The sequence below is a fragment of the Cervus canadensis genome, chromosome 22 (assembly GCF_019320065.1).
Source record: "Cervus canadensis isolate Bull #8, Minnesota chromosome 22, ASM1932006v1, whole genome shotgun sequence".
Lineage (NCBI taxonomy): Eukaryota > Metazoa > Chordata > Mammalia > Artiodactyla > Cervidae > Cervus > Cervus canadensis.
The window spans coordinates 866,263-894,049 of NC_057407.1; the positions used below are offsets into that span (position 1 = coordinate 866,263).

Consider the following 27,787-nt stretch of genomic DNA (forward strand, 5'->3'; position numbering starts at 1 on the left):
CCAGGGTTTCTCGATGCTGTCTCTGTGCCAAGTTGGGGACGGTTTGTGTGTGGTGTGGTTCTTGGACTTGGCCGTGTCTGCAGATCCTGAAGCGCCTGGGAGCAGAGAGACCAGGGAGGGTCGTTCATAGACAGTGGGCTCACCAGGCGATCGGCATGGGCTGGCAACCCGGGGAGGCCAGGTCTCCTGCAGCAGGGTGCTCAGCGCCCACTCCGGGGACAAAGAAAGGCACAGGCGGCAGGAGCCTGTCGTGTGTGGGGAGGGATGGGGAGCAGCAGTGGGGCGACAGGGACGAGGGCGGGGTTCGGTGCTCGGGCTCCAGCTCCTCCGGGGACCCTGTTGCCGGCTGTGCTTCCCCAGCCTGTCGAGGGGTCTGGGTGGGGCTGCTAATGGTTCACGGGGTGGGTCCCCGGCGGCGGACGGGGTGGACCTGACGTGGACGTGCCTCTTCTGCAGGCTTGTGTCAGTGTGGCCAGGGCAGCCTCCAGAAAGGGCGCTCCGGTTTGCATGCCCATCAGGGGGAGTGAATGCCAGGTTCTGGACCCTCCCCATCACTGAATTCTCTGACTGGGAGAGCTTTGTCGGTTTGACACACAGAACTCTAATGGCTGGTAAGTTTTTACTGTGGGGCTTCTCTGGGGGCTCAGCAGTAAAGAATCCGCCTGCCAATGCAGATGCAGAGACGTGGGTTCAGTCCCTGGGTCAGGAAGATCCCCTGGAGGAGGAAATAACAACTCACTCCAGTATTTTTGCCTGGAAATTTCCTTGGACGGAGGAGCCTGGTGGAGTCCTTGAGGTCACAGGGTTGGACACGACTGAGTGACTATAAACAACAATGGGTTGTAGCTGAAATGTGTTTAAGTTAAAACACACACACCCTGAATGTATTATATAGTCTAGTTCTTTTTGATTTGAAGCACGTGCAATTAAGAGCAAACTTTGGAGTCAGGCAGAGTCCAAAGTTCCAGCCCTGTGATTTTGGGCAGGTGGCAATCTAAGCCTGTTTTCTCTGGAAGAAAATAGTATCACAGCATTGTGAGGTTTAAATGCAATAGTATATTTGAAGTGCTTAACACATGGTAATGTGTTATGAGATAACATGAAAATGTTAGCTATTATTATTACATTTCCATTTTTTTGAGGCTTGCTTATCACTGTATAAATCTTTATATAAAAGGGATACAAACTTAGTGTCTGACATAAAGTTTTTTCCAGTTTATTGCTTTTTATTATAGTAATACTTGACATACATAGGTGAAAATCTTTAAGCTTTAACAGTCTTCCTTTTGAAATGTTCTTATGTGTTTTGTTTAGAAAAGCCTTTGTCTCTATGAGATAGATGCAGTTTTATTTCTTCTGTTCTTTTCCAGCTTAGGTTTTGCTTGTAACTATCTGCTGGCTGTCTTCTGCTCGGGCCAAGGTGTAAGTGCGGATGGAGCTTGCCCTGGTGGAGGGCTGTGGCCGCAGCAGCTGTGCTGCGCTCAGTCACATCCGACTCTCTGTGACCCCGTGGACTGTAGCCCGCCAGGCTCCTCTGTCCATGGGATTCTCCAGGCAAGAACACTGGAGTGGGCTGCTATGCCGTCTGCCAGGGGATCTTCCCGACCCAGGGATCAAACCCAGGTCTTCTGCATCGCGAGCAGATCCTTTACCAGCTGAGCTGCCAGGGAAGCCTGGCTGGGGCGGCGCTCTGGGTAGTCTGTCCTCTCCTCGTTGAGTTGCACCCCGTGTCCTCCGTGGTGCTGTGAGGGGTCTTCCCTTTTGTCCAGACTCTTGGGGTTTTGGTGGGAGAAGAGCTCAGAGGGTCTGGGGAAGGAGCAGCTATGCCCCTGGCCCGTCCTGGGGTAGCCGTGGGGTGGCGGGGCCTGACCAGCTCGGGTTGCTCTGCCTCCGCCTTCCCGCATGCATCTCCCTTCTGTTCTCTCACGTGGACTCTCTCCTCCCAGTGGCCTCCCGGGACTCAGTCACTGGCCGTCACTCAGAGTGACAGGTCCTCCCGCTGGCTGCACGCACTGTGATTCCTGGTCTGTGCTGCTCGCCCCAAACTGTGGGAAGACGCCTGGCCGCTCGGGCCGGGACCGACGAGGGCTCCTTCCTTCCCCCCCCACCCCCGTCGCTCCGCGTGCCCATAGCTTTGCGCTGTCCCCAGCGTAGTCTCTTCTCTGCACGGCCAAGGAGGGCTCTGAAGGAAGGGGACCGTTGGGGTCCAGGCCACACATCCCGGCTCTGCAGGAGACGCCCTTGCTGTCTGGTCCCTCCGTCCTGCCGTCAGCCCGCTTGGTGGATGTGAGACTGAGGACGCACAGGGTGCTCAGCGCCTTCCCAGGGTCACAGCCGCTGTGTGGCAGAGCTGTGTTGAGAGTCAGTGTCCGCTTACTGACCGTGCCGGCGGCACCCTCGCCCTATCCCACCTCTCCATTCCGGCCGCCTGTGGGCTGGGTCCTGCCTTAGCCCCTGGCTGGAGAGACTGCCCTGAGAGGCTCCTGCAGGGGCTGGGGCCTGCCCCTTTCCGCGCTGGTGGTGCCCTGGCCTGAGGGCTGCAGTGCAGCCTGTGTCCCCGCGCTGGGCCCCTGGCTGCATGGAGGGCACACCTAATCCTAATTCTTGCCCCAGAGGGGACATCTCTGTGCTGGCGCAGGCCCTGAGGTCAGCCTGCCGCTGTGTTCTCATGGCGCGGGGCTACACTCTGAGACCGTGACAGGCGCAGAGTGTTCAGGCCGTGGGGCTGGTTTGTACCAGGCAGGTCCTGCCCTGAGAGCATGCCCTACCTAGGGTGGGCCCGTGTGTGCACTCGCCTTGCCCCCTGCTCCCAACCCGGAGAGTCAGAGGCTTCCTTCCAGGGTCTCCAGGAGGGGGGAGGGCGTCATTCATGGGGTGGCTGCTGAGGTCGGGGAGACACAGAGGCCTGCAGAGGGCTTGCCAGGGTGGGGAGTCTGCCCAGAGTTCAGGGCGAGCCTCACAGACCGCTCGTGCAACAGCAGCTTCGATGGCTGGCGGCCGTGCTGCAGGCCGTCCAGCCTCAGGGCTGTTTCAGTGGTGAGGGGGTTTACCCGCGAATCCATCTCTGCTAGGCAGCAAGTTGGGTGTTCTGGTGTGTTACCTCATTTAATCTTCACAGAAGCATTGAAGTATTTATTGTTATTCCCATTTGACCAGTGGACAAACTGAGGCTAGTGGAGTCTGGGTAACAGCCCAGCTAATAAGCGCAAGACCCAGAATGCACACCCTGGCTGTCAGACTCCAGACCTTGGCGCTCTCTCTCCTGTTGCCTCTCAGCTCAATGATTTTACTAGAGCCTGGCAGTAATGTCTTAGGTCTTGTGTAGGACTTGGCACTGTTTTTTCACAGCGCTTGCGCCTTGCGTAGTTCGCTGCAGTTCACAACCGCTCTGTGGGTCAGCGGGGCAGTAGGTGAGGCTGAGCCTGAGAGGTTGTGAGCTTCGTCCGAGGTCCGGCGGTGCGTGTGCAGCAGAGCCCAGTCTGTGGTCAGGGCCCCCTGAGCAGGCCTGCCCTGAGCCCTGCAATGGGGTGTGTCAAAGAGGGAACAGTGCGTGGCTGTCCTGGGGCCCGGTTCTGCACCTCCTTTCTGGTCTGTTTGCCTGGAGGAGCTGGGCCTGCTCCGGGAGTGTCTTCGGGGGCCTGACGTCCCAGCCTGGCCCGTGATGAGGGCTGTGACCTTTCTAACCTTGGCTTCAGCCTCTTCGTCCTCAAGTGAGACCGTGGGAGTGATAGATTGAACTCTTATCCAGCTCTAAAATATTATGATTCCCTGACGTTTTGGGTGAAAAGACTGGTCTCAACAAAGAAGGGAAAAAAAGTAGAACGTACATCCCTGCCCTACCAGCGAATCAAGCCCGGCTGTAGCCCGATTAGTTAGTTCACGCACTACGTTCGTGACCAGGACTAGTTTCCCGGGTTACCTCCATCCCCAGACAGTCCTGCTGCCGCCCCACGCTTTAGTTTTCCAGTCTCCTTAACAAAGTTCTGTGCCTGTGGCTTTAATTTTCCTAGTGAGCAAGCTAATTAGTGTTCCACAGGATTACTCAGACTGGCATGTTCTAGGAGCCCAGCTCAGACAGGCTTACAGGCCTGTGTGCGAGGAGTGTGTGCTGGCCTGTGACCCCAGCGCCCAGGGTCAGGACCTGCCTCAGCCCTCATGGTTAGCGTCCCTCCCTCGTCCTCACTCCTGGCTGGCTGCTGTGGTAGCTGAGTGAGGCTCCCAGCCGCTCTCGCTTAGCAAGCCCAGCGTGGGGAGAGCTCAGCTGGAGAAGATGCAGGGCAGCTCCTTGGTCTGGCCTTGTCTGGGTCTTGAGCCCCCCGAAGCCAGCGTAGGGCCCCGCACTCCTGGGCCAGGTAGGAGAGGGTGGGAGGGCCCCTCAAAGGAGGATCCAGGTGCCGTTGACAGAGGGGGACAGAATGATGCTCTTGACTGGGGGCGCCCCTGAGTGCTTAGCTCTCTAATCATTTTCACGTGGAATTCTCTTTTCTCTCATGGCAGCCTGACTAGTCTCATGTCTCGTCGTGGGGGAGATGGCTCGGGGAGGTTCCCAGGTGGTGGTGGCAGGGGCTCAGCCCTGCGGGCTCTGCTTCAGGACCCTCTCCTTCTCTGTGGCCGCTCCTTCCTCGCGATGCTTCAGTTGCCGCTGTCTGAAGTGAACTTGTGGACCCCAGGTCACCACAGCAGCTGTCTGCTGGGCCTGGAGGTGATTTCCGTGCCGCCGTCTTGGTGGGTCGTATCTGCTGTGCTGTGATTTGACCTTCCCGGCAGCTGCACACACCTCAGGCATGTTTCCTGACAGAAGCACTGCACCTAGATGCCAAAAGAAGAAAAGAAAAATGTGTCATGTTTTTGTTTTATACTAGTAATAAGTGTCCTTATGTGAAAGTCAGAAACAAGCAACAAGTTAAAAGAAAAGAACCAAGCGTCCATAACCTCATCATTAACCCAGAGTTAGTGAGTGGTAACATTTTAGTGCATTTCTTACTGGACTCTCTACCTATATAGATAATAGATAAAGTATGCTTCTATGAAAAATGGCATTTGCAGGCACAGATCTTGCTGTTTCACTTGCCCACATCTTTCCAAGGCAGCAGACACAGCTCTCCAGCCTCAGCTTTGAGACTGAGTTAGCACCTCAAGTGTGGACGGGCTGGCTGCTTCAGTCAGCCTCCTGCCCTGTGAAAGCGGCATTGTGGCGTGAGCAGAGTGTCATGAGCATCCATAATTGCTTCCTTAGATTGTGTTCCTAGAAATAATAGCCTCAGGGTGTTTGTCTTTAAGGGGTTTCATGTGTGCTTCCCCTCCAAACTGCAGCCAGGTTTCCCTGCCATCGGTGTCAGGTGGAGTGCCTGTCCCCGCGGGCGCGGCGCCGGGTGTGGCGCTGAAATGTGCTCCTGTTGGTCAGGCTGCCAGTCCACGAGATTTGTCCCCTGGGCTGATTTACATTGCTGTGATGACTGTTGAGTCTGACCGTTAAAAAGTCGTGTTTAATTATACGGAAGGCTTCTTTGCTTGCATGTCTGTTCTACACAGACCTTTTGTGAGTTTTGTGAATGTTTCTGTATTAATACTCCGTTGAATAACTCGCTTTGGTGTTGCACTCAGGGGACAGTTTTCAGTGATTTGGCATTAACCTAAAGGGACATTTAAAGTGATCTTTCAAGGCTACTGGCTCTGATGCTGGTTTTAATTCCTTGTCTTAAATGGAGGAATCAGTTCATTACTGTTTGAGCTGAGACTGGAGGTCACATGAGAGGATGGCTTACCCTGGAAGGCGGAGATAAAGTTCAGTGCAACCTTGATAAACAGGAAAGAGACCTACACAGCTAGAGTGAAGTATTAGGGGGAAAAGTATACAGCATGATCTTTTTAGGGAAAGCACCGTAGTGAGATTAAGGGGGGAAAAGGCCTGGATGCAGCTTATGTGCTGTGATAAAGTCAAACTGTGTGCGAGTCAGGAAATCTTCCTTTACATTTTGTGTTAGTTAGCCTCCAGTTAATGAATTTTGGTCAGTTTCTAAGTTTTTTTCACCAAATATTTATTTTGGTGTGCACTCTTTTTTATTTGAGCATTTTTTATTTTGGAATATGGCTGATAAGCAATGTTGTGATAGTTTCAGATGGACAGCAAAAGACCCAGTCATACACACACATGTAGCCATTCTCCCCAAAACTCCCCTCCCATCCAGGCTGCCACATAACATTGAACAAAGTTCCCTGAACTCTACAGGAGGTCCTTATTGGTTTTCCATTTTAAATACAGCAGTGAGTACCTGTCATCCCACACTACCTTAGATGTCCCTCTCCCCCACATCTTTCCCCACTGGTAACCATAAGTTTCTTTTCTAAGTTGGTGAGTGTGTTTCTGTTCTACAAATAGGTTCATTTGTATCATTTCTTTTCAGATTCTGAATGTGAGAGATACCATGGTATTGCTCTTTCTGGTACTGACTTAAGTTCACTCAGTATGACAGTCTCTGGGTCCATCCATGTTGCTGCAGACGGCATTAGTTTGTTCTTTTTGTGGCTGAGTGATATTCCATTTGTATATATGAACCACATGTTCTTCGTCCTCTCCTCTGTCAATGGACATTCAGGTGACTTCCATGTCATGGCTGTTTTTAACAATGCTGTGGTGAACGTGGGGTGTATGTGTCCTTTCAGATCACGTTCTTCTTGGATATGTTCCCAGGAGTGGGGTTGCAGGGTCATATGGTAGCTCTGTTTTTAGTTTTTATTAAGGAATCTCCACTGTGGCTGTACCAGTTTACATTCCCACCATTGTAGGAGGGTTCTCATCTCTTCACATCCTCTCCAGCATTTCTTTGTGGATTTTCTTTTAAGAGTGTTTGAAAGCTTGTCAGAAATCACTTATCAGTTTACAAAATTCCACTTACAATTCAGTGCAATTCAAGAAAAGGTTTGAGCAACCATGTTTATCTGGTGGTTTTGGCATCCCTGTACATAGGGTGACTCACGACCTCTGAGAATCAATGAATCTTTATTATTCTTCTTTGGTACAGTTAAATTCATTTATTTGTTATGACTGCACTGGGTCTTCATTGATGCACATGTGCTGCAGCGGTTACAGCTCGGGGGCTCCCCGGTGTGGGCTCCGTAGTTGTGGCGCACAGGCTTCATGGCCCCACAGCACGTGGGGGTCTTATTTCCCAGATCAGGAATGGAGCCCGTGTCCCTTGCATTGGCAGGCATGTTCTTAACCCCTGTGTTACCAGGGAAGTCCCCTGTTTGTGGATTTTTTTATGATAATAAGTCTGACTGGTGCGAGGTGACACCTTGTTTTGAGTTTTGATTTGATTTCTCTGACATCAGTGTTGAGCCTCTTTTTATGTGGCTCTTGACCATCTGTATGTCTTGTTTGGAGAAACATCCATTTAGGTCTTCTAACCATTTTTTGATTTGGTGGGTTGTTTGGATGATATTAAGCCTCACAAGCTGTTTGTAAATTTTGGAGACTAATCCCGTCAGTCATGTCATTTACAATTATTTTGTCCCATTCTGTGGGTTGTCTTTTTGTTTTGTTTATGGTTTCCTCTGCTCTGCAGAAGCTTTTGAGCTTAATGAGGTCCCATTTGTTTATTTTTGTTTTTATTTCCATTATTTGGGAGCCAGATTGGAAAAGATGTTAAGATTTATGTCAGAGAGTGTTCTGCCTATGTTTTCCTCTAGGAGTTGTAGTGTCTGGTCTCACATTTAGGTCTTTAGTCCATTTTGAGCTGCTTTTTTGTGTATAATGTTAAACAATGATGTAATTTTATATTTTTACATATAGCTGTCCAGTTTTCCCAGCACTTTTTGTTGAAGAGACTGGTATAGCCTTGCCTCCTTTGTCATGCATTAACTGACCATAAATGCCTGGGTTTACTTCTGGGCTTTCCATTTTGTTCCATTCATCAATATTTCTATTTTTATGCCAGTTCCATGCTAATTTTTTTTAATTTATCTTTATTGGAAGCTAATTACTTTACAATATTGTAGTGGTTTTGCCATACATTGACATGAAACAGCCATGGGTGTACATGTGTCTCCCATCCTGAAACCCCCTCCCACCTCCCTCCCCATATCATCCCTCTGGGTCATCCCAGTGCACCAGCCCTGATTAACGCATATATATGGAATTTAGAAAGATGGTAATGATAACCGTATATGCGAGACAGCAAAAGAGACACAGATGTATAGAACAGTCTTTTGGACTCTGTGGGAGGAGACGAGGGTGGGATAGTTTGAGAGAATAGCATTGAAAAATCATATGTGAAACAGATCGCCAGTCCAGGGTCGATCCATGCTAGTTTTTAAAAATGTATTCTTTATTTACGTAATTTTGGCTGCACTAGGGCTTTGTTACTGTGTGTGGGCTCTCTCTGGCTGTGGCGAGTGGGGGCTACTCTCTAATGCACCGCATGGACTACTCATTGTGGTGGCTTCTCGTAGCGTGGGCTCTCGGCAAGCAGGCTTCCGTAGTTGGAGCACGTGGGCTCAGTAGTTGTGGCGTGTAGGCCTAGTTGCCCTGTGGAATGTGGGATATTTGCAGACCAGGGATCAAATTCATGTCCCCTGCTTTGGCAAGTGGATTCTTAACCACTGGACCACCAAGGAAGTCCCTACCATACCACTTTGATGACTATGGCTTTGTAGTATAGTCTGAAGTCAGGGACCCTAATTTCCTCCTGCTCTGTTTTTTCCCCAAGATTGCTTTGAGTCCTCAAGCTCTTTGTGTCCTATACAGATTTTAAGATTTTTGTTCTAGTTTTGTGAAAATTGACATTGGTAATTTGACAGGATTTGCATTGAATCTGTAGATTGCCTTGTGTAATATAGTCATTTTGACAATATTGATTCTTCAAATCCACAAACATGGTATATCGTTCCATCAGCCTGTATCTTTGATTTCTTTCATCAGCATCTTACAGTTTTCAGAGTACAGGTTTTTTTGTCTCCTTAGGTAATTTATTTCTAGGTAGTTTAGTTTTTTTGATGCAGTGGCAGATGGATTGTTTCTTAAATCTCTCTTTCTGATCTGTGTTCTTAGTATACAGAAATGCAGCAGATTGCTGTGTATTTTGTAACCTGCAACTTTACAAAATCATTGATGCGCTCCAGTAGTTTTCTGGTAGCATCTTTAGGATTTTTTATGTATAGTATCGTGTCATCTACAAACAGTGACAGTTTAACTTCTTTTCCGCTTTGGATTCCTTTATTAGGTTCATACAAAAGTAATTGCACTTTTAGACTGTGACTTTTAAATTATAATAACTAGGCTCAAATCCATCTTTATTAATCAAAATAGGAACAATTACAGTCAACACATTTTTGCCAATGAGACATGTTTGTTTATTCCTGTAGGATAAAAATCTGTGCTTCAGGATTTGATGAACTCTTGGAAAGTATTTTCTGCTTCCTCCTGGTTCTAGAACAGGTGTTTTTCCCTGCACTAAGTTGTTGAGATGCTTGAAGAAGTGGTGGTCGGGTGTCGAGAGATGAGGTGAATACCGCAGATGAGGCAGAACTTCGTAGCCCAGTTTGTTCAACTTCTGAGGCATTGGTCATGTCACGGGGGATTGGGCCTTGTTGTGGAGAAGTGGACCCCTTCCGCTGACCAGTGCCAGCTGCAGGCATTGCAGTTCTCCATGCATCTCACTGGTTTGCTGAGCACACTTCTCAGATTAATGGTTTCACCAGGATTCAGAAAGCTGTCATGGGTCAGATCAGCAACAGACCACCAGTGACCATGACCTTTTTACTGTTATTTTTTTAAACTTTTTATTTTATATTGGGGTACAGTTATTTGACAGTGTTATTTTCAGGTGTACAACAAAGTGATTGAGTTATACATATACATGTTTCTATTCTTTTCAAATTCTTTCCCCAGTTAAGTTCCTGTAGAATATTGAGCAGAGTTCCATGTACTATACAGTAGGTTCTTGTCAGTTATCTCTTTTATTTTTCATATATATATATATATATATGTATGTATGTATTATTGAAGTATAGTTGACTTACAGTGTTTCAGGTGCAGATCAAGGTGATTCAGTTAACATATACACATGTATTATTTTTGAAATTATTTTCCATTATAGGTTATTACAAGATACTGACTATAGTTCCCTGTGCTATTCAGTAAACCTTTGTTGCTTGTTGCATATCTATTTTTTTAAATTAGAAATCTAATGTTCTATGCTTCCCTGGTGGTTCTGACAGTAAAGACGCTGCCTGCAATACAGGAGACCCAGGTTCTATCCCTGGGTTGGGATAGAACTTTCTATCTATCTTATCCCTTGGAGAAGGAAATGGCAGCCCACTCCAGTATTCTTGGTGGAGAATTACATGCTAAGTCAAACAAATGGAATCTAAATGTCATAAATTTAGTTAGGCAAAATCATAAGTTTTCTAAAACATATTTTATACATATTATTTATATAGATGTATAAAAAAGCTTTTCTCCTATGCTAAGTAAAGGCTTGAGAAAAAACTTCAAAAAAAAAGAAGAGATGGAGAAATTGGAAAACAAATGAAATGGAAGCACTGAATGTGAAATAGAAAAAGTGAAACAAACTAGATAAAAGATCATCATATAGTCTACTTATTTTTAAACATAACTGCTCATTAGAAACATGTCTGGAGCTCTGGAGCAAAAAAAGCAATACTTCAGCATTTGTATTTTTCAAAAAATTTCAAGATAATTCTGATATACATCTGGATTTTAAAAAGTGATTGCAGGTTTTTCTAGTTATTTTTGGTGATACAGAGCTCTATTATTTTTCTGTTGACAAATTATGATACAATGGTATTAAGTGAATAATAATTACATAATCACAATAGTGAAAGATGTTTATCCGTTTTCACAGTCAATACAAAAAAATAAGATAATTACAGTTGCAAGCCATAATGGGAACATGATTAACTTAACAATATAAAATAATTACATACAATTTGGCGGGGGAAGGAAGTCAAGCAGAGTGATGTGATAAGTGGAAGTGCATATGGGCAGTGTTTTCACCTTCCCAGCCAATCTGTGTCCTTTTGTTGATGTGTTTAATTCATTTACACTTAAGGCAATTATCAATATGTATGATCTTATTACTGTTTTCTTAATTGTTTTGGGTTTCTTTTCTGTAGGTCTTTTCCTTCTCTTGTGTTTCCTCCCTAGAGAAGTTCCTTTAGTATTTGTTGTAAAGTTGGTTTGGTGTTGCTGAATTCTGTTGACTTTCACTTGTCTGGAAGGTTTTTTGATTTCTCCATCGAATCTGAAGGAGTCTTGCTGGGTTGAGTATTCTTGATTGTAGGTTTTTCCCTTTCATCACTTTAGATATATCATGCCATTTCCTTTTGACTTGTAGAGTTTCTATTGAGAAATGAGCTGATGGCCTGATGGGAGGTCCCTTGTATGTTATTTGTCCTTTTCCCTTTGTTGCTTTTAGTTTTTTTTACTTTGTCTTTAACTTTGTCACTTTGATTACTATGTGTCTCGGTGTGTTCCTCCTTGGGTTTATCCTGCCTGGGACTCTCTCTGCTTCCTGGACTTAGTTGACTATTTCCTTTCTCATGTTAGGCAAGTTTTCAGCTCTTATCTCTTTAAATACTTTCTCAGGTCCTTTCTCTCTCTCCATCCCATTCTGGGACTCTATAATGCAAATGTCTGTGCATCTAGTGTTGTCCCAGAGGTCTCTTAGGCTATCTTCATTTCTTTTCTTTTTCTTCCTTCAGTATTCTGTTCTGTGGCAGTGATTTCCACCATTCTGTCCTCCAGGTCATTGATCCATTCTTCTGCCTCTGTTGATTCCTTCTAGTGTATTATTCATCTCTGTTTGTTCTTCAGTTCTTGTAGGTCTGTGGTAAACATTTCTTGCATCTTCTCCATTGTTTTCCTGAGACCTTGGGTCATCTTCACTATAATTATTCTGAATTCTTTTTCTGGAAAGTTGCCTGTCTCATTTCATTAGTTGTTTTTCTTTTATCTTGTGCCTTCATCTGAGACATATAACTTTCTGCTTTTTCATTGGATTAGTTTTCTGTAGTATGGTTTTTGTTTTAACCACTGTGGGATTGTCCTTCTTCTTGCTTCTTCTGTCTGCTTTCTGATGGAGGAGGCTAAGAGGTTTGTTTAAGCTTCTTGATGGGCCTGACAATAGAAAAAATCGGGTCTTGTTCTGGTGGGCAGGGCCTTGCTAAGTATCTGCAGGTGGGCAGGTACGGTGGGAATGAGATTTGATTTGATTGTGACTGTCGATGGTTGTTCAACAGCTAGTGGACATTTTGGTGTTCCTGCAACACCATGACCTTTTTAGGTACAGATTTGGCTTTGGGAAGTGCTTTGGAGCTTCTTCTTGGTCTAACCACTGAGCTGGTTGTCACCGTTTGTCATATAAAATAACTTTTCATCGCATATTGCAATCCAGTCAAGAAATGGTTCATTGTTGTTACCTAGATGACACTTCAAAACGACGATCTGTAAAATTTTGGTCAGCTCATGAGACATCCACTTAATGAGCGTTTTTGCCTTTCCAGTTTGCTTCAAATGCCAAACGACCACAGAATGGTTGGGCTCTTGGGCAGTTCCTTGTGTAGTTGTAGAGGATCAGGTTCCATGATGCTCTTGGTTGTCAGCTTTAATGGCTGGCCACTGTGCTCCTCATCCTCAAGGCTCTTGTCGCTTACAAAACTTCTTGAGGCACCACTGCACCATATGTTTTGTTAGCAGTTCTGGGCCAAGTGCATTGTTGATGTTGCAGGTTGTCTACACTGTTTACCACCCGTTTTGAAATTGAATAAGAAAATCACTTGATTTTGGTTTTTGTCTAACATCATTTCCGTAGTCTAAGATAAATATAAAATAAGCAGCAAGTAATGTTATTAGCAAAAAAAAAGCAAGAAATAAGCATTAAATGATGCATACCATTAGCACATTTATTTAAGAATGTATTCCATTATCAAACAGCAGAGTTCGATAATGCAAAACTGCAGTTACTTTTGCACCAACCTAATTTTTTTTCTCTAATGGCCATAGCTTGGACTTTCAAAAAACAGTGTTGCATAAAACTGGTGAGAGTGAACCTCCTTGTATTGTTCCTGATCTTAGAGGAAATGCTTTCAACCTTTCACCATTGAGTATGCTGTTAATTGTAGGTTTGTTGTATGTGGCCTTTATTATGTTGAGATATGTTCCCTCTTTGCCCACTTTCTGGACTTTCTTTTTTTTTAAATCATAAATGGGTGCTAAATTTTGTCAAAACCGTTTTCAGCATTTAGCGAGATAATCAATTGTATGATTTAAAAATAAAAAAACTCATTTGATTTTGGCTGTGCTAGGCCTTCGCTGCTTTGCAGGCTTGTCTTTCCCTATCGGGGAGGCCGGGGGCTCCTCTAGCTGTGTTGCGCTGGTCTCTGCACAGTAGCTTCTCTCGCGGAGACGGGCACTAGGGCCCGCAGGCTGCAGCGGTGGCGGTGTGTGGGCTTCCGGAGTTGGGGCGTGTGGGCTGAGTAGCTGCAGCCCTGGGCTTGGAGCACAGGCTTGATGGTCGCGGGGCATAGGCTTAGTTGTGTCCTGTGGGATTTTCCCAGATCAGGGGTCGAACTTGTCTCCTGGATTGGCAGGCAGATTCTTTACCACTGAGCTACCAGGGAATCCCCGATTATATGGTTTTTATTCTTCAATTTGTTGATGTGAGGTTATCACACTGATTGACTTGTAGATACTGAAAAATCCTTGCATCCTGGACTAAGTCCTACTTGGTCATGATATATGATCCTTTTAATGTGTGCTGAATTCAGATTTTCCATATTTTGTTGAGGATTTGATTTGTGTTTATTAATGATATTAGCCTGTACTTTCTTTTTTGTTCGGTGTCTTTGTCTGCTTTTAGTATCAGGGTGATGGTGGCCTCATAGAAGGAGAGTTTCTTTCCTCTGCAATTGTTTGGAGCAGTTTCAGAAGGATCGGTGTTAACTCTTCTTCATACATTTGATAGAATTTGCTTGTGAAGGGATCAGGTCCCAGACTTTTGTTTGTTAGGAGTTTTTAAATCACAGTTCAGTTTCAGTGCTTGTGATTGGTCTGTTCATATTTTCTATTTCCTTCTGGCTCAGTCTTGGGAGATTATACCTTTCTAATAATTTGTTCATTTCTTCCAGGTTGTTCATTTTATTAGCACATAGTTGCTTGTAGTAGGCACTTATGACCATTTATATTTTTGTGGTATCCATTGTAACTTCTCCTTTTTCATTTCTAATTTTGTCAATTTTAGTCCTCTTCCTTTTTTTCTCAATGAATCTAGCAAAATGTTTATCATTTTTGTTTATTTTTTTCAAAGAACCATCTTTTAGTTTTATTGATCTTCACTGTTGTTTTGTCTCTATTTCATTTGTTTCTGCTCTGGTTTTTATGTTTTATTTTAATCCATGAACTTAGGTTTTGTTTGTTCTTTTCTCTAGTTGCATTAGGTGTGAGGTTAGGTTGTTTATTTGAGATTTTTCTTGTTTCCTGAGGTAAGATTGTATTGCTATAAACTTCCCTCTCAGAACTGCTTTTGCTGCATCCCATAGGTTATGGATTGTTGTATGAATTGTCTCATTTTTTTGTAGTTTTTTTCCTTATAGTTTATTCCTAATCCCATCTCCAGTTCTGACTAGAATAGATGTTTGGTATGATTTCAGTTTTCTTAAAATTTACCAAGGCTTCCTTGTGGCCCAGCATGTGATCAGCCCCAGAGACTGTTTCATGTGCACTTGAGAAGAATGTGTATTCTGTTGCTTTTGGGTGGAATGCTCTGTAAATGTGTTTCCTTACTGATTTTCTGTCTGGCTGATCTGTCCACTGATGAAAACGGGATGTTAGAAGTCCCTCACAATTACTGTGTCATTGTCTATCTTTCACTTGATGTCTGTTAGTATTTGCCTTACATATTGAGATGTTCCTATGTGGGGTGTATGTATGTTTGTATTAGTTATATTTTCTCCTTGGATTGAACCCTTGATCATTATGTAGTGTCTCTCTCTGCCTCTTATAACAGTCTTTGTTTTAAAGTCTATTTTGTCTCATACAAGTATCGCTACTCCAGCTTTCTTATGATTTCCATTTGTCTGAAATACCTTCTCCCATCCCTTACCTTCAGACTGTAAATGTCTGTAGGTCTGAGGTGGGTCTCTAGTAGATTATATATATGTATCTATAGATATCTATCTATGTATATATGGGTTTTGTTTTTGTATTCACCCAGCCAGCCTATGTCTTTGGTTGGTACATTTAACCATTTACATTTAAGGTAATTATCCATATGTATGATCCTATTACCATTTTGTTAATTGTTTTGGATTTATTTTTTGTAGATCTTTTCCTTCTCTTGCATTTCCTGCCTGGAGTAGTTCCTTTAGCATTTGTTGTAAAATTGGTTTAGTGGTGGTGAATTCTCTTAACTTTCTCTTGTCTGGAAAGCTTGATCTGTCCATTGAATCTTATCAAAAGTCTTGCTGGCTAGAGTATCCTTGGTTGTAGGTTCTTCTCTTTCATCACTTGAAATGTATCATGCCATTCCCTTCTTACTTGCAGAGTGTCTGTTGAGAAGTAGGCTGATAACCTTATGGGATTCCCCTTGTATGTTACTTGTTACTTTTCTCTTGTTTTTAGTATTTTTTTCTTTGTCTTTAATTTTTGTCAGTTTGATTAGTATGTGTCTCCATGTGTCCCTCCTTGGGTTTATTGTGCCTAAGACTCTGTACTTCCTGGACTTGACTGACAGTTTCGTTTTCAGCTCTTACCTCTGCAGATATTTTCTTGGGTCCTTTTTGTTTATCTTTTCCTTCTGGGACCCCTGTAATGTGAATCTGGATGCGCTTAATGTTGTCCCAGAGGTTTCTTGGACTGTCTTCTCTTCTTTTCATTCTTTAAAAAATTTTTTAAAATATGTATTTATTTATCTGGCTGTGCTGAGTCTTTGTTGTGGCGTGCAGGATCTTTCAGTTGCGGCACGTGTGATCTTTAGTTGCAGCGTGTAGCATCTAGTTGCCCGACCAGGGACTGAACCTGAGCCCCCTGCATTGGGAGCATGGAATCTTAGCCAGTGGACCACCAGGGAAGTTCTCATTCTTTTTTCTTTATTTTGTCCCATTGCAATGATTTCCTCATTCTGTCTTCCAAGTCACTTATCCATTCTTTTGCCTCAGTTATTTTTTTTTTTTTTAATTTTATTTACTTTGCTACAGTGCATGGCATGTGGAATCCTAATTCCCTGACCAGGGATTGAATCTACGCCCCCTGCAATGGAAGCCCGGCATCTTAACTGTTGGATCAGCAGGGAAGTCCCCACCTCAGTTATTCTGCTGTTGATTCCTTCTGGTATGTTTTTTATTTCAGTTATTGTATTCTTCATCTCTGTTTCTTATTTAATTCTTCTTGGTCTTTGTTAAATAGTTCTTGTATCTTCTCAGTCTTTGTCCCCGTTCTTTTTTCAAGATGGTGTATCATCTTCAGTGTCGTTATTCTGAATTTTTTCTGGAAGGTTGCCAGTCTCCACTTCATTTAATTGTTTTCTTGGGGTTTTATCTAGTTTTTTCATTTAGGACATAATTTTCTGCCTTTTCATTTTGTGTAACTTTTGTGATTGCAGTTTTCTTTCTGCAGGCTGCAGTTCTTTTTGCTTCTGTTGTATGCCCTGTGGTTGATGAGGCTGTCTTAAGAGACTTGTGTAAGTGTCCTGATGGGAGGGACTGGGTCTTGCTCTGATGGGCAGGGCTCAGTAAAACTTGAATCTGCTTGTCTACTAATGGGTGAGGCTGTGTTCCCTCTCTGTCAGTTGTTTGGCATAAAGTGACCCAGCACTTAAGCAACAGTTAGAACTGGACATGGAACAACAGACTGGTTCCAAATAGGGAAAGGAGTACGTCAAGGCTGTATATTGTCACCCTGCTTGTTTAACTTCTATGCAGAGTACATCATGAGAAACGCTGGGCTGGGTGAAGCACAAGCTGGAATCAAGATTGCCTGGAGAAATATCAATAACCTCAGATACGCAGATGACACCACCCTTATAGCAGAAAGCGAAGAAAAACTGAAGAGCCTCTTGATGAAAGTGAAAGAGGAGAGTGAAAAAGCTGGCTTAAAACTCAACATTCAGAAAACTGAGATCATGGCATCTGGTCCCATCACTTCATGGCATATAGATCAGGAAACAATGGAAACAGTGACAGACTTTATCTTTTTGGGCTTCAAAATCATTGCAGATGGTGACTGCGGCCATGAAGTTAAAAGACGCTTGCTCCTTGGAAGAAAAATTATGACCAACCTAGACAGCATATTAAAAAGCAGAGACATTACTTTGCCAACAGAGGTCTGTCTAGTCAAAGCTATGGTTTTGCCAGTAGTCATGTATGGATGTGAGAATTGGACTCTAAAGAAAGCTGAGCACCAAAGAATTGATGCTTTTGAACTGTGGTTCTGGAGAAGATTCTTGAGAGACCCTTGGAGATCCAGCCAGTCCATCCTAAAGGAAATCAGTCCTGAACATTCATTGGAAGGACTGATGCTGAAGCTGAAACTCCAATACTCTGGCAACCTGATGCAAAGAGCCGACTCATTGGAAAAGACCCTGATGCTGGAAAAGATTGAAGGCGAGAGGAGAAGGGGACGACAGAGGATGAGATGGTTGGATGGCATCACTAACACGATGGACATGAGTTTGAGTAAACTCCGGGAGTTGGTGATGGACAGGGAGGCCTGGTGTGCTGCAGTCCATGGGTTCGCAAAGAGTTGGACACGCCTGAGCGACTGAACTGAACTGAATAACACACATGTAGACACCTATGAACACACAAACACAGAGGTGTCATAGTTCCTGTTCCAAAATTTCAGCCATGATCTTGACTACCCAAACCATTTTCCCACAATAGCCCTAAATCTGGGAGAGGATCATTCACGGCCTTTGTCTCTTCATGCATGTGACTCAGTAATTGAGAAACATTAGCAGAATTATCTGAAATTAAACACAGTATTTGGACTTAATGTGTTCTCTGGTCATCAGTGGTTTCCCTTTGCTTGTTAAAACTGGCCACCTGATGGGATGCGAGCACTATTAACCCTTTAGCCCAGCGTCAGCTTAGTATCAGCTGCCGAATACCAATAAGGCAGTTGCTGTCACTGCTCACGGGCAGGCTGGCCACCCTGCTGCTGTCTGGTCCAGACCCTTAAGTCGACTTGCAGCAGGTTGATCTGTAGGTCCTTAATGCTGGGTTAACACATGAAGGGCCATAACCTCTTCTTTAGTCACAAAGAGAAAAAATAGTTTTTCTAAATTAGGCAATCCCAGAGCAAGGGGGGCCTAATCATTTTCCTTTTTGAGTTTGGAAGACCTGTTCTCCTGTATCCCCTCCAATTTAATGGTCCACTTGCTGTGTTTTGTTTTAGGAGCTCATATAGCAATTGGACATCTGGCTCATAACCAGGAATCCGAGTCTAGCAATATCCAGTTATCCACAAGCAGGTCTTAAGCTGTTTTACTGTTTTTCATGACTTTAATCTTTGAATTAACACTATTTTATCAGCAGATATAAACCTCTTTCCTGGGGTAAGCACACATCCCAGATACTAAACCCTCTATTCAGAAATCTATACCTAAGCTGTAGACACCCAGTAACCGTTTTTCCATAAATGAGTTAAGAGCCTTAAAAGTGTTCTCATCCTATTCCTTCTTTGAAAAACTTGTTACTGAGAGGTCCTCTGCATATTGCAGAGTAACTCCGTCCTGTTGTTCGGTTGCTCAGTCGTTTCTGACTCTTTGCGACCTCTTGGACTGCAGCACACCAGGCTTCCTTGTCCTTCACTATGTCCCAGAGTTTGCTCAAACTCATGTACATTGAGTCGATGATGCCATCCAACCATCTCATCCTCTGTTGCCCTCTTCTCCTCCTGCCCTCAATCTTTCCCAGCATCAGGCTGTTTTCCAGTGAGTTGGCTCTTTGCATCAGGTGACCAAAGTATTGGAGCTTCAGCTTCAGCATCAGTCCTTCCAATGAATATTCAGGGTTGATTTCCTTTAGGATTGACTGGTTTGATCTCCAAGGGTGTCCAAGGGACTCTCAAGAATCTTCTCCAGCATCACAGTTCAAAAGCATCAATTCTTCTGTGCTCAACCTTCTTTATGGTCCAACTCTTACATCCATACATGACTGCTGGAAAAACCGTAACTTTGACTATATGGGCCTTTGTTGGCAAAGTGATGTCTCTGCTGCTTAATATGCTTTATATGGCTTTTCTTCCAAGGAGTGTCTTAATTTCATGGCTGCAGTCACCATCCACAGTGATTTTGGAGCCCAAGAAAAGAAAGTCTGTCACTGTTTCTATTGTTTCCCTACCTATTTGCCATGAAGTGATCGAACTGGATGCCATGATCTTAGTTTTTTGAATGTTGAATTTTAAGCCAGCTTTTTCACTCTCCTCTTTCACCTTCCTGAAGAGACTCTTTAGTTCTTTCTTCACTCTCTGCCATAAGGGTGGTATCATCTGCATATCTGAAGTTATTGACATTTCTCCCAGCAGTCTTGGTTCCAGCTTGTGCTTCATCCAGCCTGGCATTTCGCATGATGGACTCTGCATGGAAGTTAAATAAGCAGGGTGACAATATACAGCGTTGACATACTCCTTTCCCAATTTGGAACCAGTCCATTGTTCCATGTCCGGTTCTAACTGTTGCTTCTTGATCTGCATACAGATTTCTCAGGAGGCAGGTCAGTTGGACTGGTATTCCCATCTCTTGAAGAATTTTCCACAGTTTGTTGTGATCCACACAGTCAAACTTTAGCATAGTCAGTGAAGCAGAAGTAGATGTTTTCCTGGAATTTCCTTACCAATGCCCTGGTTGTTTGCAAAAGATGCATTGACCATAGTCTTTCCTCCAGTGCCCCTTTTGTCTCCACAGGATATACCAGCCTTGTGTGGGTACCGATGGGCCTTGTGGTCTGCTAGGGCCAGATTATCCCAGAAGAGGCAGCCTCCTAGTTGGTGGTCTCTGAGGGGACAAAGCCACTGCAGTCATTTGAGCCTTTTGCATATTTCTCTGGGTGTGTTCAGCCTTTTTGGCCATATCCCTGTTACTGAAAACCGAATAGTACAGTTGGAGCAAACCGTTCATTTGAGTCCATGGACCAGCAGTTGCTTTCTGAATTTCATGCTGGTGTCTTATGAAATGCATAGCCAAAGGGGAGGAGGGTGTAGGTTTATATACTTTGTAAAGCCTCTGCTAATCTCCTTGGGAAGACTGAAGGGTTTATTTTCATCCTGTCCCAGTTGGACCTCTTTCCCCTTTTCATAATTAACAGGTTTTACTGTGCATTTCTTCATACCCTCTGTTAAACAGTTAATCATAATCCCGTCTGTCTGTATCAATGGGATTCAGCTGGTAATTCCGTTGTGGGTTTGCCTCAGGGACAGTGTCATTCCTGCCTGGTGCATTGCATGGTCCTATTGGTCTCCATGGGCTCTGGCTGCCAGTATGACAGGCTGCTTTTCCTCGGGAGTGCAGCAGTGGGATAGTAAGATCTCACTAGTCCAGTAAATTCCTTTGTAAAAGTTCAAGATCCTCAGAAAAACTTCCCAACTTGTCCTCTGCCATATTTAGGTACTGAGAAAAGTACATAGACTCTTACCGTTTCTTGATTTCCACCAGGAGCTTCTCTCAGGGGCAAAACTGTAGGGCCAGTTGGTTGGTAACTCATACACTGTGTTAGCTGACCTCAGGGTGGGCCTCTGATAGGGAAGGGGCTCCTGCCTGCTTCTGGTGCTGTGGCTTGGCTGGTAGCTCTGGCTCCTCCTTGTGGAGGGTGTGGCTTTTAGGAGCCCCCTTGAGGGTAGAGCAGTTAAAATGTTTTCTGTGTCCTTACTAGAATTATCCCTCTGCATGCCTGTTTCTGCTGGAACTACACATGCTTTAAATCCCTTTTGGGTCTCATTCCCTAAATACAATGAAAATTTGGGCATACAGGAGCTCACCCCATTTAGATTTTCTTCTAAATTATAAATCTAACTGCAACATAGTATCATAACTCAGGGACCTATTTAGTGACCACTTTTTTGGCTTCCTAACTCATCCTGGCCAAACATGATTACATAGTCTAATCAGGTTTTTCTCTTTTTAATCCCTAGTGTCTGAATTTTTCCCAGTCTTGGAGGATATAGCCCGGAGGGGTACTGTTTGGGATTGAGGCAGCCTGACCCATTTCAGACCCAAACCTGAGAAGATGTTCCTATTTCCCATGCTATCCAAATTTCTGCTTTTAAGTCAAAACCCACTGTACAATTTGGTCAAGATTTGCACTTAGGATTTTAGATGCTATCCCTTCCAAGGTAGTCTCCCAACCAGATTAGTGACTGAAATTTGTTGCAAAGAAACAGTACAGAAGGTGTCCCCAGTGATGTTGTCAATGAGCTGGAGCTGGTTTCACTATAAGTTGGGATTAAAGGGTGAGCACATGTAAGGGTCAGAGTGAAGGGAGTTGAAGCAATAAAAAGTACACCTTGGTGGTCACACAGGTCTTCTGAGGTTAACAGAAAAAAAAGAAATAGAGCAGAAGTGAATAAGAATGTAAGAAAAAACCTTCAGTGTCAAGGGGAAGCATATAGATTTTAACAGTTCTGTCCTGTTCCTGCTGCAGGCTGGGCATAAGCATGTGTTGATCCTCTGGTCAAAAAGAAGCAGACATCAGCTGAGCGTCTTCCCCAGTATAACTGGCTCGAGGCATCCCATGGGCCTCTTCAGGACCGAGACCTAATTTTACACCTTTTCTTACCTTACTACTGTCCCTTTGTGGTTGCCAACTGAAACGATTCACCTCAGATTGGAACTTGAACCCATCCATGTTCTGGGACTCAGACCTGGTCAAAACCCTGCTTACTGAGGCTCAGGTTCTTTGTATCTCAGCACAGAAGGAAATCAGTAAGAGGCAAACTGATAGGCAAGAAACAGATTTATTCACTTAGGATAGTTGTAACAAATGTGGGCAGGCGGGGGAGCTCTGCCCAAGGATTAAGGGGGCTACCATTTGATAGTGGAGAAGGGGAGGGGAAAAGAGCACCTTCTTCACGCAGAAGAGCAGTGACATTTAGTCCTCCTAATGGCCTAGGCGTAGTTCCTGCTTTTGTTTATTGCTTTATTGTTAAGCAAGCATTAACTTACAGTCACCTCCTAAAGTTTCCTAGGTTTTCCTCTTATCTATAGACCCCTACTTGGAGAAGGCAATGGCACCCCACTCCAGTACTCTTGCCTGGAAAATCCCATGGACGGAGGAGCCTGGTAGGCTGCAGTCCATGGGGTCGTGAAGAGTCAGACATGACTGAGCAACTTCACTTTCACTTTTCACTTTTATGCATTGGAGAAGGAAATGGCAACCCACTCCAGTGTTCTTGCCTGGAGAATCCCAGGGACGGGGTCGCACAGAGTCGGACACGACTGAAGTGACTTAGCAGCAGCAGCACAGACCCCTACTAGGACTTTCTATAGTCCTTCTACTAGGCTTCCTCAATGGCTCAGTGCTAAAGAGTTTGCCTGCCAATGCAGGAGACTCAGGTTCAATCCCTGGGGTTGGAAAGATCCCCTGGAGAAGGAAATGGCAACCCACTTCAGTATCCTTGCCTGGGAAATCCCATGGACAGAGGAGCCTGGCGGGCTACAGTCCATGGGGTCGCAAGTGACCAAAGAGCAACTGGGATTGCTACAACTACATGTGTAACTCTCCCAATCTGTCCCTGTCACTGGTGTGCCAGGCCCTTGTGTGTGCCCTCCAAGGTGGAATCTCTGTTTCCGCTAGTCTGATGAAGGTCCTGCAATCAGATCCCGCTGGACTTCAAAGTCAGATTCTCAGAGGATTCCTACTCCCGTTACTGGACCCCAGGTTGGGAAGCCCAACGTGAGGCTGTTCCCTGCAGTGGAAGGACTTCTGTGTAGACTTGTTGTCCAGTTGGTGGGTTGCCCGCCCGGTGGATGTGGGGCTTAGTTTTGCTGGGATGCCCCCGCTCCCACCCTCTCCTTGCCACTTCGCCTTTGTCTTTGGATGTTGCGTGTCTTGTTTGGTGGATTCCTGTGTCTTCCTGTGGATGGTTATTCAGCAGCTAGTTGTGGTTTCGGTGCTCTCACAGGAAGAGGTGGGCACATGTCCTGCACTCTGCTGTCTTTTGTGAGTGGTCTTAAAACTGGTGAACCCAGAGCCTTCACAAGAGGATGTAAGTGACAATGGGAAGGACTGAGAATAAGGCATAGATACTCCCCGGGTTCTCCTCTCTTAGAGGATAAAACAGAAATGGGCTTAGGTTGTAAGTGAACCATCCCAGTTGAGTTTAAGGAAATTGGGGAGGAAAAAAAAGCCAATGACACAGAATTGCCTCCTTAAGGAGGCCAAGATGCAATCTTGAAGAGGATTGCAACCCATCGTTGTAGACATATTCTAGAAACTCTCTGCTGAGTAAATTTATCCTTATGTGTACATAATTCTGCCAGGTATAGTCTGTGCAGTTTTGTATTGAAATAAGATAAATAAGAAATAAGCTTTATTGAGTCACCATTAAGATAACTTACAGCATCACAGCCGTCATGCCTTGGCCAAGGGAACCTCCCAGGTCCTTCGGCTGGCAGGGCCCAGGACTCCTTGGGGTCCCGTCACACCACACCTGAGCACACCACCCACAGCCTGGCTGTGCTTTGAGCTCAGCGGGGCGCAGAACCTGCAGGTGACTTTAGGGGGAGGGTTAGTGCCTCTGTGGTCCTGGGGTTGTGCATCCCTTATGTCGTTCGTCATAGCCTCATATCCCAGAGAGGTGGCTGTGCCGAACCCTGGGACTGGTCACCAGAATTTAACATCTGCCTCAGAACTCTGAAACTTGACCTTGGCTATTATATGTCAGCTACTGTATGTCAGGCTGGCGAAGGAGCCCAGATTCAAAGGGGTCAGGAGCTGGCTCCTGTGGTGTCTGAAGCCCCTTCTGGCCCTGCCTGGCTGGCTGGGAACATGTTTTCAGAGACTGGCTTTGCCTACACAGGAGCCTGAGATTGGCAGCCTTACAGCTGCGACGGGTCTGGCCTCATGACACAGAGAAAGTGTCCTCCCTCCTCTGAGCTTCGTTTCTGCATCTCTTACAGGAGGGCTATGCAGGCCTGACGTTCCCCATAGCTCAGGGGAGATGTCATTCCCAACAACTGCCACCTGGGGGCGCTGCCACTCCTCAGCACGTCAGCCAGTGCATCAGGCAGGGAAGCTGATGGGGAGGGGGACTGAATGAGTTCCCAAGTGGGCCTCTGTCTCAAGGACAGTGAGGAGACCTGGCTGGCTGAGCTCCGGGCAGCTTAGCCATTCCTTGAACTTCCACACATTGAGACCAATCCAGAGCCTCCCCTAGGTGGCGTGGGCTGTGAGGGACCCTTCCTGACTCTCCGGTACCCGAGCTGTGATGCCTCTCCAGGGCACAGGGACAAGCTTTGATGTCCTTATACGCTGTCTTGAAAGTGTCTCCTGGGCATCTCTGCTTGTTCAAATCTGTGTCCCGGTGAGGAGTATGTTGTCCTTGACAGGCTTTTGGGGTTTGTGGGACCTGACTCCAGACCCCTGAGGTAGATGGAACGGGAAGACAAAGACTGGAGTCATAAGTCAGTGCACAGGTCTCAGGTCAGGTCTTCATGGCCTAGGGTGTTGTGCGGTCCTGCGATGGTGTCCAGGACACGATCCACTCTGGGAGACGGTCATGTAAGGGAGACGGAGGTGTCCAGCAGACAGGGTTGTTCCAGAAATGGTGGTGCTGCAGGAGGTGGTGCACCGGGAGATGGTGACGCTGTCGGAGACAGTGGTGCTCTGGGAAATTGTGGTGTCTTGGAAGAATGGTGTTCCAGGAAAGGTGGTGCTCCAGGGGAAGTGGGGTCCAGGAGATGGTAGTGTCCGGGAAAAATAGTGTTCTGGGAGACAGTAGTGCTCCAGGCGACAGGGAGTCCAGGTAAAGTGGTGGTCCAGGAGATGGCGGTGCTCAGGATTGGGTGTTGTTCCAGGAGATAATAATGCCGAAAACGCAGTGGTGGGAAGGAGGCCGGGGCTCCAGGGAGCGGTGGTGTCCAGGAGACGGTGCTCATCCAGGAGGCAGTGCTGCTCAGGGGAGGGTATTGTCCAGGAGACTCTGGTACTCCAAGAGATGCTGATGTTAGCAGAATATGGTACTCCAGGAAGTGGTAGTGCTCAGGAGAGGGTGCTACTCAGGGGACAATGGTGTTTAGGACACAGTGCTGCTGAGGAGACAGTGGAGTCAGGGAGTCTATGGTGCTCCAGGAGACAGTGGTGTCTGGGGGTCAGTGGTGCACAGGAGACAGTGGTGTCCAGCATACGGTGGTGTTCCAGGAGACGGTAGGGCCCAGAAGTGTATGGTCATCCAAGAGACCGTAGTGTTCTGTTGACAGTGGTGCCCAGGAAACAGTGGTGTCCAACAGAAAGTGGTGCTCCAGCAGACAGTTATGCCCAGGAGAGATACCGCTCCAGGAGACAGTAGTATCCAGTAGGGAATGGTGCATAGGAGACAGTGGTGTCCAGGAGACAGTGTTTCTCTAGAAGAAAATGGTGTTGAGAAGTCTCTGGTGTTCCATGAGATGGTGGTGCTCCAGGAGACAATGGACACAAAAGATGGTCGGGTCCAGGACACAATGGTGCTCTGTAAACACGGTTCCCAGGAGACAGTGGTGCTCCAGGAGATGGTGGGGTTCAGGAGACTGATCCTCCAGGAGAGGATAGTGTCCTGGAGACAGTGGTGCCCAGGAGACATGGTGTCTAGGAAACAGTGGTGTCCGGGAGACAGTGGTGCCCAGGAGACATGGTGTCTAGGAAACAGTGGTGTCCGGGAGACCATGTTGTTCAGGAGATGGTGGCCTCAACAGATAGTGGTGCTCCTGGAGATGGCAATGTCCAGGCAAGTGTGGTATTCCAGGAGATGGTAGTGTCAAGGAAAGAAAGCTACATGGGAGACAGTAGTGTCCAGGAGACAGTGTTGCTCTAGAAGAAAGTGGTGTCTAGAAGACTATGGTGTTCCACGAGAGGGTGGTACTCCAGGAGTCTGTTAAGCTCAAGAAACCTTGTAGCTGCAGGAGAGAAAGGACAAAGAAGACAGTGGGGTCCAGCAGATGGGGTGCTCAGGAGGCAGCGGTGCTCTAGTAGATGGTGGAGACCAGGAGACTGTCCTTCTCTGGGAGACACATGGTGCAGAGGAGACAGTAGGGTGTGGCACCCTGTAGTTATCCAGGGTCAGTCATATCCAGGAAGCAAGTAGCTCTAGGAGACAGTTATGTCCAGGAGACTGCGGTACTGGGAAGATGGTGTTTTCAGGAGACAGCAGTGACCAAGAGATGGTGTGTCTAGATGACAGTGGTGTCCAGGAGACGATGGCGCTGAGGAGACGGTGGCATCCAGGGGACTACCATACTCCAGGAGGTGGTGGTGTTCATAAACAATGGTGTCAAGGAGACAGTGGTGTTCAGGAGACCATCATGTCAATAGTCTCCTATGTTGCTCCTGGAAATGGGGGTGTCCAGAAGACTGTGATACTCCAGGAGACGGTGGTATTCTGAGACAGTAGTGTTCAGGAGACACTGTTGTTCTAGAAGAAAGTGTTGTGTAGAAGACTATGGTGTTCCAGGAGGCAGTTGTGTTCAGGAGACTATGGTGCTCAGGAAACATTGTTCCAGAGACAGTTGACTCAGGAGACTGTGGGGTCCAGGAGACAATGGTGTTCAGTAAACTTGAACTCAAGAGACATTGGGGTCCAAAAGACAGTGGTGCCCAGGAGACAGTGCAGTCCTGGAGACTGCTCCTTCAAGAGACAGTGGTGTTTTGGAGACAGTGGTGCCCAGGAGAAAGTGGTGTCTAGGAGCCTATGATGCTCCAGGAGATGATTGTGCTCAGGAAACATTGCTGCTATGGGAGACACTGGACCCAATAGAGAGTGGGGTCCAGGAGACATAGGGCTGAGTAGGCATGGTACCCACGTGACGCGATGCTCTGGAGACAGTAGTGTCCAGGAGACAATAATGTTTCAGGAGAAAGTGAGGTCAGGAAACTGTGGTACCTCTATGGTGTCCAGAAGACAGTGGTGTTCAGTATGCAGTGACGGTCAAGGGATGGTGGTGTGTGGAGGACAGTGGGTCTCCAGGAAATGGTAGTGTCCAGGAGACTGTGGTGTTGAGGAGACGATGGCGTCCGGAGATTGTGATACTTCACGTGGTGGTGTCCAGGAGACAGTGGTGTTCAGTAGATGGTGATGTCAGAGAGATGGTACTCAGGAGAGATTGTTGCTCTAGTTGACAGTGGTACTTAGGAGAGGGTGAGATTCAGGAGAAAATGGTATTCAGTCCACAGTGCTGCCCTGGAGACAGTGGTGCTCAGAAGACAGTTGTGCTGAGGAAATGATGGTGTCAAGGACATAGTGCTTCACAGGAGACAGTGGTGTCCAGGAGACAGTGTTGCTCTAGACAAAAGTGGTGTCTAGAAAACTGTGTTGTTCCGCAAGATGGTGGTGCTCCAGGAGAATATGATCTTCAAGTAACATTGTTGCTCCAAGAGACAACTCAAGAGACATTGGGGTCCAGAAGACAGTGGTGCTCAGTAAACATGATTCCCAGGTGACAGCGATGCTCCAGAGACAGTGGTGTGCAGGAGACAGTGAGGCTCAAGGGAAAAGTGGTGTCTGGGAAACTCTGGTGCCCCAGGAGACAATGATACTCAGGAAACACTGCCACGCTGGGAGACAGTGAACTCAGGAGATGGTGGA

The 27,787-nt window shown here is 46.0% G+C and overlaps 1 protein-coding gene across 1 annotated transcript in view; it reads left to right on the forward strand.

The window, feature by feature from the left end:
• Positions 1 to 27,787, forward strand: part of ABTB1 (ankyrin repeat and BTB domain containing 1) — a 32,458-nt gene that overhangs the window by 2,479 nt on the left and 2,192 nt on the right. Inside the window, exons 6-7 of the mRNA XM_043442880.1 lie at positions 7,475 to 7,487; positions 10,650 to 10,676. Coding sequence (XP_043298815.1) covers positions 7,475 to 7,487; positions 10,650 to 10,676 — 40 coding nt within the window. The remainder of the gene's footprint in view (positions 1 to 7,474; positions 7,488 to 10,649; positions 10,677 to 27,787) is intronic.